Source organism: Heteronotia binoei, chromosome 5, assembly GCF_032191835.1.
Source record: "Heteronotia binoei isolate CCM8104 ecotype False Entrance Well chromosome 5, APGP_CSIRO_Hbin_v1, whole genome shotgun sequence".
NCBI lineage: Eukaryota > Metazoa > Chordata > Lepidosauria > Squamata > Gekkonidae > Heteronotia > Heteronotia binoei.
In genome coordinates, this window is record NC_083227.1 from 99,791,983 (window position 1) to 99,807,162 (window position 15,180).

At 38.0% G+C, this 15,180-nt stretch overlaps 1 protein-coding gene across 1 annotated transcript in view; it reads right to left on the reverse strand.

Annotated features, from left to right (window-relative positions):
* IARS1 (isoleucyl-tRNA synthetase 1) overlaps positions 1-15,180 on the reverse strand; it is a 150,601-nt gene that overhangs the window by 25,863 nt on the left and 109,558 nt on the right. Inside the window, exons 23-25 of the mRNA XM_060239879.1 lie at positions 12,298-12,400; positions 12,037-12,120; positions 1,685-1,859 (exon numbers count right to left, since the gene is read on the reverse strand). Of these exons, the coding sequence (XP_060095862.1) occupies positions 1,685-1,859; positions 12,037-12,120; positions 12,298-12,400 (362 nt within the window). The remainder of the gene's footprint in view (positions 1-1,684; positions 1,860-12,036; positions 12,121-12,297; positions 12,401-15,180) is intronic.

A 15,180-nucleotide genomic window follows, 5' to 3' on the forward strand; every position in this document is an offset into this window, starting at 1 on the left:
TAGTTCTATAAATTATTCTAAGCAATGCTTCTAAATTAAAACCCTTTAATATACTCATAGTTGGTGATTCCCCGTGTGTTGATACTTGCCAAAGCTGACTTCCATTTTGCTTTCAATACAGCTCTGTATATTCTGAAATATTAGCACACCTACTCAGGGCCTTTTTTGTAGCAGGAACTCGTTTGCATATTAGGCCACACACCCCTGATGTAGCCAACCTTCCAAGAGCTTACAGTAGGTCCTGTAACCTCTTGGAGGACTGGCTACATCAGGGGTGTGTGGCCTAATATACATACAAGTTCCTGCTACAAAAAAAGCCCTGCACCAACTATTGCATTCAAGTGTATAATGAAGCTGCTGTACAGCATGAAACCTAAAATTTACTGTGGTGCATCTCCACTCCTTTTAAATGAAATGCAGGTGAATGCTCTATATATGGAGACTGCTGGTGGAACTAGAGAGAAACAGATCAGACGGATATTCCCCAACATAAATAACTTATAAGGAATAGTTTGTAGACAAAATATAGATTCAAAAAATGGACCATTAAGCAGAGAAGCAACCAGAGTCTTACAGTTAAGACCAGGAGGTTTAAGAAACAGGAGAGTGACATAGAATAAGACTCCACAAAGTTTCAAGATTTTGCAAAGTTTCTACAACATTCTCTGAATATAGAAAGGATTTGGTTAGATCCCAGGTTGGAATTGTTTCATCTCATAAAGCTCTTTGTCCTATATTTTCATTGTCTTTGTGGAGGTCTAATAATGGGAGAGGGAATATTGAAAGGAAAAGCAAAAGTAATTACAAACCAGGCTCTAACACTCACTCAGCTTGGGCTCCCATTCATAAGGAGTTCTCCCTGCTCCATCAGTCCCTTTCCCATTTCCACCAAGCTTACCAAGTAGAGACCAAGAAGACTTGTTTATGCCCCAGAAATGAAGGCAACCAGGCACACTATTCAGGGAATCAATCAGGGCACCAAATTTTCCACATCTCCTGGTGGCTTTAGATGCCGCTTTCCATAATTTCAATGGACTCAAAGATTTTAAGATGGCTCTGCTGCATGCTAAACCTGCCAGGCTAGGTGGGAGAAGGAGACTTTAGACCTTCCCAAGCACAGGATACTGGGAATGGGGCATGTCATCAATTAGAATATGGTCAATTAAACAATTGAATTGGAGGTCATTCTGAATTGAGGTGGGGAGAACCCAACACTATAGTGCTTTCATAACTCGCATCTCCAACCTGTTCAGTTCTTGCCGGAACTATTTAGACCAAATTTTTCCCCGAGATCTAAAAAATTATGGTATTGAAAGACCAATCAAATTAAAGTATCAAAGATTTAAACATTTTCTGTTTCTGGCACTAAAACTTCTTTTAAAGAATAGAGTCTCCGAGTAGGCACTTCTGAAAAAACAAGGAACCTTCAGAAAATTGTTTTAACCCTTCCCCTCTTTGCAATTTTATCCAGTATGTTTACAGAACCTATAAACACTTGACAGTATTGGAACTACAGAAAATCGCTTTTAAGCTCTCTGCAATTTATTATTAAGCTATAAAATTTAGCCAAGCAGCTAAACCAAATTGCCTTGTACAATCCAATGTGAAGTTATTGTGTGTCAGTTTTCCAAGGTCATCACTACCACATTTTCTGACAAAAGACACATCCCATTCAGATACTGACCTGTCTTCTGGAATTCTTCCAGCTGCTCGCTTGTCAGCTCCTTGATAGCAGCCATAACAGATTTAAAGGCACCTTTCAGGCGCTTCCCAAGCACCATGTGATCAGGTTCTGCTCTGAGTCGAATACCATACTTATCTTTATCAGTCGATAATGTCACTTGACGGACATTAAGCTCCTGAACATTTGGGTGGGGGGAGGGAATTAACAGATTTACCAAAATAATGAGCAACAAATAACCTGTTTTATATCTAAGCACTGAATTTCAAAATATTTGATAGAATATACTACAACAAAACAAACCCTACATTGGTTTGAATGTGTAACACAAATTTCCTGCACATACAAAATAACAAACTGCCTTATCACTGGATAGATCCTATTTCATTCAGCTCCTGGCACATAATCCACATCCTGCTATTAAATCAGGTATCTTTTGTATGCCGCTTTCTGTAATTTCAATGGACTCAAAGATTTTAAGATGGCTCTGCTGCATGCTGCATAGCATTGACCAAATATTCACTATTAGGCAACACTCACCTACCTAAAGAGCTGCTACCTGCATTAATGGCTGACATTCTTTTATAACTACACATTGCTAACCTCTGCCCACATTCAGATGTCAGGATAAACAGTGGTTTGTTTAAATCACACTATGCAAGCAATTCTGGTTAGTCTACAGGATGACAATTAGTCCCAGATAATTACAATTAATGCAAACTAATTCATAAACCAACCAACAAACCCTATTTTGATGCACCATGTGCATTCAGATATCACATCTAAGTAGGGTTTGACCAAACAGTGGTTGATTGTGATATGTCTTTATATCAGACTTTTCTCCCCTAAGTGACTTATATTATTGTTCCCTCTCCTCCATTTTATTCCAAAAAGCAATCACCCTGTGTGAAGTAGGTGAGGCTGAGGAGCCACTCAAAACCACTGAGCAAGCTTCCAGGGCAGAGAGGGGATTCAAACATGGACCTCTCAGATCCTAGTTCAACATTCTTTTTTTTGTAATAAACAATTTTTATTAGTAACATATGGTAGCAAAACTATTATCTACATCTTATAAAGACTAAAAAAAAAAAGAAATTCTTCTACCCCATATCTTACTTTTCCCCCACCCCTCACCCCGTTACTTGACCCCGCCAGTGTTATTTACTTTAAAAATATATATTAAAGGTACCTTTAACTATTAAAAAACCAAAAATTATACTTTTGTTTTAAAGAAAAAATGAAAAGCTTAATCATTATCAAAAATTGTCCAATGTCCTTTCATTTTCCACTCTTTTTCTACGTATCTTCTGAACTTCTTCCACTCCAACTTAAAAAGCTCCAAATCATAGTCTCTTAATTTTCTTGTTAATTTGTCCATTTCACTCCATGACATAACTTTTATAATCCAGTCCCATTTCTCTGGTATTTTTTCTTGCTTCCACAGCTGCGCATACAATGTCCTAGCAGCTGAGAGCAAGTACCATATTAAAGTTCTATCTTCTTTTGGAAATTTTTCCATTTGTAATCCCAGCAGAAAAGTCTCTGCAACTTTGTTAAATTCATATCCCAAAATCTTAGAAATCTCTTGCTGAATCATTTGCCAAAACATTTTAGCTCTTTCACAAGTCCACCACATATGGTAGAAAGAACCTTCATGCTTTTTACATTTCCAACACCTGTCTGGCATCTTGTTGTTCACCTTTGCTAATTTTTTGGAGTCATGTACAATCTATACATCATCTTAAAACAATTTTCTTTAATACTTTGACATGTTGCAAATTTCATAGAGTTCTTCCACAAATATTCCCAAGATTCCATCTTTATTTCTTTATTTACATTAATTGCCCATTTTATCATTTGAGATTTCACTACTTCATCTTCTGTAGACCATTGTAAAAGTAATTTGTATACTTTTGAAATTAATTTCTCATTATCACCGAGCAGAACTCTTTCCATTTCTGTTTGTTCTTTCCTTATTCCTTCAGTTTTAATATCATTCTCCACCAAACTTTTTATTGTTGCATTTGAAACCAATCATATTTGTAACTCAATTCTTCAGCAGTTTTCAGTTCTATTTTTCCACTTTGTATTTTCAATAGCTGATTTTTCTTCGGCTGTTTTAGCCATTATCTTTATTACTTCGGCTGGCACTATCCATAAAGGTCTCCTCTCATCACCATATTTCTTATACTTTATCCATGTATTTAATATATTACTTCTTATATAATGGTGAGAGAAAAGACCATCCATCCTCTTTTTTCCATAATACAAGTATGCATGCCAGCCAAATTTATTTCCGTGGCCTTCCAACACTAAAAGTTTTTTGTTTAACAACGTTATCCATTCTTTCATCCATACTAAACAAACTGCATCATGATACAATTTTAAATATGGTAATTGGAATCCACCTCTCTCTTTTGCATCTGTCAACATTTTCATTTTAATCCTTGGTTTCTTCCCAGCCCACACAAATTCTGAGATTTTCCTTCGCCATTTATCAAACTGTTTAGCGTCTTTCACAATAGGAATAGTTTGAAACAGATACATTATCCTTGGTAGAATATTCATTTTTATTGCAGCTATTCTGCCCAACAATGACAAATTGAGCTTGTTCCATTTTAGCATATCTTCCTCCATTTTACGCCATAACTTCTCATAATTATTCTTAAACAAATCAATATTTTTCATTGTTATTTTCACCCCTAGGTACTTTACCTTGGAAGTGACTTCACAGCCCGTTAGTCTTTGTAATTCTTGTTGTCTATTCGTCTGCATATTCTTGCACAGAATTTTAGATTTCTCTTTATTTATATAAAGTACAGCCAACTCCCCAAACTCTTGTATTTTCGTTAACAACAAAGGTCTAACTTGTACGGGGTTTTCATTTATAAACATTATATAATCAGCAAATGCTCTATACTTGTAAGTACATCCTTTTATTTGTAATCCTTCTACGTCTTTTTCTTCTTGAATCTGCATCAATAAAATTTCAAGAGTCATTATAAACAACAATGGTGAAAGCGGGCAACCTTGTCTAGTACCTTTGTTAATTTTCATTTCATCTGTAAGATCTGCATTAACACACAACCTTGCCCTTTGTTCAGAATATATTGCTTTTATCATTCTTATAAAGCTTTCTCCCAGCTCCATCTTGTCCATTACTGCAAACATAAAGTCCCAGTTTAAGTTGTCAAATGCTTTCTCTGCATCTGCAAAGAATAATGCTACTTCTTTTTCTGGATGTCTTTCATAATATTCTACAATATTTACAACAGTCCTAATATTGTTTCTTATTTGTCTTTTGGGAAGAAAACCAGCTTGATCTTCCTTTACAAAATTTATCAGATGTTGTTTAAGTCGTTCTGCCAGGATTCTTGTAAATATTTTATAGTCATTATTTAATAGCGAAATTGGTCTGTAATTTTTCACATTTGTGGCATCTCTATCCTCTTTAGGTATCAAAGAAATAACAGCTTCTTTCCATGCATTTGGTACATTCCCTTTTATTCTTATTATATTCATCAACTTCTGCAATTTTGGTATTAATTCATCCTTAAAAGTTTTGAAATATTTAGCTGTATATCCATCTGGCTCAGGAGCTTTCCCATTTTTCATTGCGTTGATTGCTGCTTCAATTTCTATTTTTTCAATTGGGTCATTCAAAACTTTTCACATATTTTCTGTTAGGGGCTCAATTTTTAATTTTTGTAGATATTCATCTACCTTCTCTTTCTTTACTTCAACACCTTTAAACAGTTTGGCATAGTACTTAAAAATTCTCTTTTTATTCCCTCTTGAGTAACCACTTCTTTTCCATCTATCACAATTCTACTAATTATTTTATTTTCTCTCTTTTTCTTCAATTGCCAAGCCAAATACTTTCCCGTCTTGTTTGCCCCTTCAAACGATTTCTGCTGAAGTCTTTTCAGATTCCATTCCACTTCTTTATTTAACAAATGTCTCAATTGAGTTTGTAATATTGAAATTTCCCTTAGAATTTTCTTTTTCCCTGGTCTTTTTCTCAACTCCCCTTCTTTTTTCTTTATTTCATTTTGAATGTCCAATAATTGTTTTTCTTTTTTTCTTTTGTCTTTATTGTTCAAAGTGATCCACACCCCTCTCATTTTTGCTTTATAAGCATCCCAGACCATCTGAAAATCTATATCTCCTTTATCATTCACTTGGAAAAAAGCCTTAGTTTCTTTTTCTAGAAATGTCACTGTTTCTTTGTTCTGTAGCAAATCTTCATTCAATCTCCATCTCCTCGATTTCTTGGACAATTTTGTAATCCACATTATTGGGTTGTTATCGGCCCCAATTTTAGGTAAAATCTCTATCTTCCTTGTTATAAGACTTAAGTCTTTAGTTCCCCACAGCATGTCGATTCTAGAAAAGGTTTTATGTCTTGCAGAAAAAAAAGTATAGTCCCGCACTTCAGGATTAAACTTCCTCCATATATCTGCTAAATTTTCTTGTTTAACCAATTCAAAGAAAGACTTTGGCAATTCCCTTCTTTCCCATCATTTTTTTTCCGCCAGATCTGTCCAATGAGTTATCAACTGTTCCATTAAAATCTCCCATTAACAATACTTGATCGTAAGTCAGCTCATCTAACTGTTGTGTTGTGTAATGTCTTTAAAGAAGGCATCCTTTGCACCATTAGGCGCATATAGTCCCAATAACAACGTTTTTTTCCCATTTAATATTATCTCCACTGCTACAAATCTTCCGTCCTTATCTTTAAATACTAATTTTGGCTCCAATTCTTGTCTAATATATAAAACTACTCCCCTTTTCTTCTGTTCAGCTAATGAAAAGAACTCCGTTGGCTAATTGTTTGTTCCATAAAAATTTATAAGTTTTACATGTTGTAAGCAGCCCTGAGCCACTTTGGTGGGAAGGGCGGGATATAAATCGAAATATAAATAAATAAATAAAATCCTTTTGTTTAATGTGTACTTCTTGCAAACAAATTATATTACAATTTTGTTTCTTAATCCAATGAAGTGTTGCCCTTCTTTTTTGTGGTGAATTTAGTCCATTAACATTCCAAGACAGTAATTTGTAATCCATCATGGTGCAAATTCCTTATTTTCTTCAAAAAATCTACTCAACTCTTGAGCATTTGTAATTGTGACTCTCTTCCCCTGGAGTTCAAAACTCAAACCTTCAGGTATTATCCATCTGAACCTCGTGCCATTGTCTCTCAGTTTTTCTGTCAACTTTTTGTATGTTCTCCTGTCATTTATCACTTGTCTTGGCAGCTCCTTCATGATTCTCACTTTACTGCCTCCCACTATCAGTGTCTTTTCAAAGTTTTTGTTCATGATCCTTCCCACCATTTCCTTTGTCATATATCTTATAACAACATCTCTTGGTAGGTTATTTTTCTTGGCAAAAAGTGAATTCACTCTGTACATATAATCATACATATTTTTGGTCCCATCAGGGTCTTCTTCTAAAAATTCTGCAATTATTTTTATCATATATCCTTTGAAATCACCGTTCTCTGCTTCAGTTACTTCTCTCAGACGTATCTGAGTTTCCATTAATTTGCAGTCGTGGATTGTCACTTTTTCTTGAATTTTCAACAAGGTGGTGTCATATACTTTTATTTTCTCTTCCACCTCCTGCACTTTCTTAGCTGTTTCCCCAGTTTCTTTTTTGAGATCTTCCATTTCTTTTTTAATCTCTGTAATAATTTCTTCCTTTGATTCATCTATCATCTTCCTAACTCCTTTCATTATTCTGGCTTCCATGGCATCCAATTGGTCCTGCATTTTCTCTAATGAAAGAACCCTTTGTCGGGTCTGCTTGGGGTCAGACATTTAGGCAAAGAAAAAAAAACAAAAATACCAAAAATTTTGCAAGTTTAGCTATCAAGTTCAAAAGATCTAAATTTACTCTTTATAATAAACTTTATTCCATCTTTCTCTGAGCTTCCTAGGCCAAGATATAAATTTTTAAAAAAATTTTAAACGTTCAAAAAATGATGAAAATTTTGCCCTCACCAATTTTCAATCTGACAGTCAGAATCAAAAGATTAGGACTTGCCCTTTCCAGCAAGTCCAATTTCGCTGGTTTCTGAGCCCCCAAAGTCCAGATATTTACTAAAAAAAAGTCTTTAAAATTTCCAAAATGGCGGCCGTGACTTTTTACTCCTCCTTCAAATTTTTCTTTCCTTTTAAAGCTTCCCTAGGAGCCCACAAATAACGTGACCAATAGTACTTGTCTTCTTACCCTTTTTCCAGTTGATTCTGACAATTTTTAGTGTCCCAGATGCTTTTAAAAACAGTATTTTAAATTAAGCCTCCCAGCAATGGCCGCTGATGTTTCTCTATGGTATATTTTGCTAGAGTAGGTTTATTTCTTACTGCTTCCTGTCTTTGTCACCATCAACTCACATGAAGATCTCACGATACTTGACGTATTTCCTGTCTTGCTCAGATGTGCTGCAGGTCTGTTCCAGTGTGACGATGTTGCTTTTACTTCTAAACCGCAGGTAGACAAAACAATAAATTCCTTCTCACTTTTTAGCAGTTTTAGCACTGTCCTTTATATTTATAAAATCCAAACTTCACCCCTTCCTTCTTCTTCTTCCAAGCTTTCTATATTTCCTTTTCACACCTTTTAATTTTGTCCCTTTAAGCTATAAATAGCTCCGGAATGAAAAAAAAACTTCTGTACCTTTTCTTCCAATTATCCAAGTTTTCACTGGTCTTTCAAAGCTTTAAGTGTTTAGAAATGTCCAAGAAGGTTAGGATCCTGACGAGCTTATGTCAAATAAATGACTCTGGGCACTTCTGCAGACGATGACTATGCAACTTCCTGAGACCCCTCAAAGAAGACTCTCTCCAGGGCTCCCTTTAAGCCAAGGTAAATCTCTTTTCAAAGTTTCCGTGCATGTCTTGGACTCTTCTCTCACTGAGAAAAGTAGGCAGTAGGCATTAATTTGCCTTCTACTACCCCGAACAGAAGTTCCAGCCTGCTCCCGTTATGAGAGACAGCTCAGCTCAGAATTTTCCTTCCCCGGAAGTCCTCCAGATCCTAGTTCAACATTCTTAACTGCTACACCAGTAGGGTAGCATTGTTTATCTGCAGTAGAAGAGCTAAGTTCCAGTCCAGTAGCACCTTAAATACCAACAAGATTGTCTGGGTTTAAACTTTCAAAAGTTAAAGCTCCCTTCATCAAACACATCAGACATTCTCAATTCTCAGCTTCTAATTATTCTATCTAAAGAAATGCTTTGCTCTCCAGTGTACGTACAGAGCAGGGGTGGCCAAACTGCAACTTGAGAGGCACATGTGGCTCCTTCACACATATTGTGCAGCTCTCGAAGCCCCCACCACCCTGACAGCTGGTGTGGAGAAGTCATCTGTCTCTTTAAATCACTTATCCAAGTCAAGTCAGCCATTTGGATAATGCATTTAAAGTTGCTTTCTTTTTACTCTCCCTCTCCCCCCCATCTATTTTCCTTCCTTTCTCAAACATCTAACGTATTTGTCTTGCAGCTCCTGAACATATGACATTTATTCTATGTGGCTCTTACATTAAGTAAGTTTGGCTGCTCCTGGTATAGAGTATAACAGCAGCTGGCCCAATGAAATAGGGTACCTTTCTATTTTGCACCCAAAAATGTGCTTTAGCATACTTCTACAGTGCCCCATACAATCTGTTGTCTGACAGAATATGTATGCAATATTATAAAGAGATCAATGTCTTTTATGAGGCACAGACTTATAAGAATTCAATCACATAAAACCATACTTGGGGTCACTTTGTCAGAGCGTACACTGTAATTTTTAGAATGGCATAAAGGTCTGAATTGGCTCTGTTTCCCATACAGAGGAACTGTTTGCAATAAGCCCTTTGCAGCAATACTTAGATGAAAGCAATTTACCTATACAGACCAATCAAAACAGTTTACATGTCTTCCCATCTGTTTGTTTTCTAAAAAGGATAGAACAAGTACTATTTGCTTTCTTTCATTTGCACCTTAATAAATCTCAATGTTTCCACAATACGCTTTAGGTTGAAGAAAGATATCAATAGGCAAGTTATAAGGTTTTTACAAAGGTGGTTCAGCATGTATTTTTCACTAGCTGCATTACAGGGGGAAGCATTACACTTTCCACATGTACAACCTTTCCATAAGCAGCTCTACAAAACTCCCAGAACTATTTTTAAAACTCCCCCAATGTCAAAGAAACCCAGAAAGGATGGGAAAATGAGATCCTTGCAGATCCCCAACTTGTAAACCTCTAATCATTTTTATGAAAACAGAACAGGATAAGCTTGCAGATCTGCAGAACTTCAGTTCAAGCCCTATTTTTCAAAAAACCGGATTGTAAAATAAGCTTGCTGGTGGCAGTTTGGCTGGTACTTGAGGTGTATGAACCCCAGAGAGCACTGAGGTCAGCAGGGAAGAATCTGCTGACTATCCCTGGCCCAAAGGAGGTAAGACTCCAGAGTACCCGTACTCGGGCCTTCTCAGTTTTGGCCCCACAGCTGTGGAATCAACTCCCAGAGGAAATGCGGGCCCTGCGGGACATTGAACAATTCCGCAGGGCCTGCAAAACCATCCTGTTCCAAATGGCCTTCACCAGCTGATACTACTAAATTGCCAAGTAAACTTGCCGATGAATAGCACTAAATGTATTAATGTTTTTAGAATTTTATGGATTTTAATTTGTCTTCAAATGTTATTTATTATATAATGTATGTATTGAATGTTATGCTGTTAGCCGCCCTGAGCCGCTTGGTCGGGGAGGGCGGGATACAAATAAAATGTGACTGTGACTGACTGACTTTTAAACACTGCTCCACAGTAGAGACATTTTAAAATACCCTCATTATTTACTATAAATAGTACTATGATATATAGGTCACCCCATTATATAGTAATGTCTTCTCCAAGATGGTAGAAAAAGGCATTTGTCAACTGAAGATCTAAAAGGATGTCTGTTTCCCCCCCACTTTCTGTTCAGCATTGCATTCTGCAGTTAAGCAGAAAGTGGTGTAGCAGACTCTTATTCATTGCCATTTTCTCTGCTGGGATTCTCTATATGAGTTTTGCTCCACACTTCATCATCACTATATTTATAGTTGCAACTTGTCTCTAAATGTGATTGGCTTCTGACTCTAAAGCAACTTTTTGAACAGGTAAAAATCAGTCATACTGAACCTGCTGAATACATCCTTTCATCACCTTGACCTACTCTAAGCACTTGGTGACCAAGCAGTGAAGGAAGAATGGCACTGAGATGAAAGACCCCTCAGTGTCCATAGTTGTCATTATCCTGTGTAGCTTGTATCTCTAAGCTCTCATATAGTCCAACTTGCCAAGCTTACAACATGGCAGCAGCCAGAGTGTGAATAAAAAGAGCTTTTGGTAAGAACACAAGAAGAGCCACAATGGATCAAACCAAAGGCCCATCTGGTCCAGCATTCTGTCCATACCTCTAGGAAGCCCTCGAACAAGAAGACTGCAACAGCATCACCCTGTCTGTACTCCCCAGCAACTGATTAAGAGGTTAGTAGCCTCTGACGGCCCAGTCATCCATGAATGCATCCACTCCCTTTTTAAAGCCTTCCAAATTAGTGGAAGCAAGTTCCACAACTTAACTGTACGCTGTGTGACACAATTCTTATAGCAGCTGCTCTGGTCTCTGATCATTTTGGTTGCTCTTTTCTGTACCCTTTCAAGCTCTACAATATCTCTTTTTTAGTGCAATGACCAGAACTGTATATAATATTCCAAGTATGGTTTCACTACAGATTTGTATAAAGGCAGTATGATAGCGGTGGTTTTATTCTCCATTCCTACCTCTAATTATGGCCAGCACAAAATTTGTATTTTTCAGAACAGCCACACACTGGGTGGACACTTTCATTGAGCTATCCACTACCACTTCATTTCTTGCTCTGCTGTTGCCAGCTCAGGTCCTATCAGTGTATATGCGAAGTTGGGATTATTTGCCCCAATATGCATCACTTTATACTTGCTCACACTGAATCTCATTTGCTATTTTAATGCCCATCCTCCCAGTTCGAAGAGATCCTTTTGCAGTTCTTTGCAATCTGTTTTTGTCTTAACCACCCTAAATAATTCGGTGTCACCTGTAAACTTTGCCACCTCAGTATTCACCCCTAATTCCAGGTCATTTATGAACGAACTGAAAAGCACCTGTTCCAATATAGATTCCCAAGGGACCCTGCTGTTCACATCACTCCAATTGCAGGAACAGACCATTTATTCCTACTATCTGCTTCCTGTTTTTAGTTAATTCCCAATCCATAAGAGAACCTGGAATCAGATAAGGTATGAGTCATGCCTTCTGCTTTTCCACTGTACCTCTAGTATATACTTTTCCAAGGATCTGATGTCTTCCAGTGCTTGAGGATCATGATGGATGACCACTACCTCTTTCAGTGGATACTGAAATTAAAATTCAACATTAGTCTGGAAAAAGAAAACCAAGGGCTACAGTAAAATATAACCATGACCATTTAAATCTCTCAGTTCATCTTTTGGATCATATTGATTCACTCATGACATTCTCTGACAGAGCCAATATGTACTTATGGTACATTGATATAAAAGAAATTACCTTACCTTTACAGGAATCGTTTTTCTATCTCTGATTACTCGTCCAAGTTCAATAACAGACTGCATCCGGGAAACAGAATTTTCTATATTTTTGTCAATCAGATCCTCCCTAGATTCATATGGGGGAAAAATATTTCAATTCTGTTTCCATTAACTGAAGCAAATTCTTTAAAGTTACAACTAGGGGTACACAAGAAAAAAATGGGATTTTTAAAAATCTGTATATATTGGACCAGAAAAATATTGGTATTTCCTGATATACCTGAATACCAATACCAGTATAATATTGGTATTCAGGAAATATTCAGGAAACTTGAATATATACAGAACCATTATACCCCGTGCAAGCCATTTCAGCTATCATTTTCACTCTCCCCTCCCAGAAAAAAGTAGTGGCAGGCAAAACCGGCTTGTGAAACAGCCACTAGCCATTTAAACCTTACAACTGACCGGTGGCTGTTATCATGAGCAAAAACAACCGCCATCCAAAATATTAATATTTCAACTGGATGACAATCTTGAGAGAACATAAGAACATAAGAAAAGCCATGTTGGATCAGGCCAATGGCCTATCCAGTCCAACACTCTGTGTCACACACACACACACACACACACACTGTGGCTAATAGCCACTGATGAACCTCTCCTCCATATTTTTATCCAATCCCTTCTTGAAGCTGGCTATGCTTGTAGCTGCCACCACCTCCTGTGGCAGTGCATTCCACAAGTTAATCACCCTTTGGGTGAAGAAGTACTTCCTTTTATCCGTTTTAATCCGACTGCTCAGCAATTTCATTGAATGCCCACAAGTTCTTGTATTGTGACAAAGGGGAAAAAGTACTTCTTTCTCTGCTTTCTCCATCCCATGCATAATCTTGTAAACCTCTATCATGTCACCCCGCAGTTGACATTTCTCCAAGCTAAAGAGCCCCAAGTGTTTTAACCTTTCTTCGTAGGGATAGTGTTCCAAACCTTTAATCATTCTAGTTGCCCTTTTCTGGACTTTTTCCAATGCTATAATATCCTTATTGAGGTGTGGTGACCAGAATTGTACACAGTACTCCAAATGAGACCGCACCATCGATTTATACAGGGGCATTATGATACTGGCTGATTTGTTTTCAATTCCCTTCCTAATAATTCCCAGCATGGCATTGGCCTTTTTTATTGCAATCACATACAGTCTTGACATTTTCAGTGAGTTATCTACCATGACCCCAAGATCTCTCTCTTGGTCAGTCTCTGCCAGTTCACAACCCATCAACTTGTATTTGTAGCTGGGATTCTTGGCCCCATTGAACCTCATCTGCCACGTCAACGCCCACTCACCCAGCCTCAACAGATCCCTTGGGAGTGCCTCACAATCCTCTCTCGTTCTCACCACCCTGAACAATTTAGTGCCATCTGCAAACCTGGCCACTTCACTGCTTACTCCCAACTCCAAATCATTAATGAACAAGTTAAAGAGCATGGGACCCAGTACTGAGCCCTGCGGCACCCCAGTATTTACCATTCTCCATTGTGAAGATTGCCCATTTATACAGAGAGTGCTTCCTATTAATTAGCCAGCTTTTGATCCACAAGAGGATCTGTCCTTTTACTCCATGACTCTCGAGCTTACTAAGGAGCCTTTGATGAGGAACTTTATCAAAAGCTTTCTGGAAGTCAAAGTAACAACATCTATTGGGTCCCCTTTGTCCACATGTTTGTTCACCCACTCAAAGAACTGTAACAGGTTAGTGAGGCAAGATCTTCCCTTACAGAATCCATGCTGAGTCTTCCTCAATAACTTGTGTTCATCAATGTGCCTACTCATTCTGTCCTTGATAATGGTTTCTACCAACTTTCCCGGTATTGAAGTCAGACTGACTGGCCTGTAATTTCCTGGATCTCATCTGAAACGCTTTTTAAAGATGGGGCTGACATTTGCTACCTTCCAGTCCTCAGGAACAGAGGCAGATTTCAATGAAAGATTACATATTTTTGTCAGGAGATCCACAAGTTCAACTTTGACTTCTTTCAGAACTCTTAGATGTATGCCATCCGGACCTGGTGACTTGCAATAAAAATGGCCAACGCCATGCTGGGAATTCTCTCGGCTTGACTTCGCGAACGAAGATTTAAGAAAGGTGCAGTAGTCCATGTCTGCTGCAGGCTCACTGGTGGCTGACAAGACCAATGCGGGACAGGCAGGTCCGGCCACAGTTGCTGCAGGGAAAAGTCTGATTTGGAGTTGGTGCTGTAGGAGTACGATTCTTCCTCAATCTCCTTATGTCCTCAAGACCAGCTATGTGTGCGTTTTCAAAGGAAGAGACAGCCTGGTGGATGGTGTGCCTCCATGCTTTGCGATCTGAGGCTAGGTCAGACCACTGGTGATGGTTAATGCAACAGGTACCAAGGGTTTTCTTCAAGGAGTCCTTGTACCTCTTTTTTGGTGCCCCTCTATTTCGATGGCCGGTGGAAAGTTCGCCATACAGGGCAATCTTGGGAAGGCGGTGGTTTTCCATCCTGGAGATATGCCCTGCCCAGCACAGCTGGGAATTATTAGGAAGGGAATTGAAAACAAATCAGCCAGTATCATAATGCCCCTGTATAAATCGATGGTGCGGTCTCATTTGGAATACTGTGTACAATTCTGGTCACCACACCTCAAAAAGCATATTATTACATTAGAAAAAGTGCAGAAAAGGGCAACTAGAATGATTAAAGGTTTGGAACACTTTCCCTACGAAGAAAGGTAAAAACACTTGGGGCTCTTTAGCTTGGAGAAACGTCGACTGCGGGGTGACATGATAGAGGTTTACAAGATAATGCATGGGATGGAGAAAGTAGAGAAAGAAGTACTTTTCTCCCTTTCTCACAAAACAAGAACTCAAGGGCATTCAATGA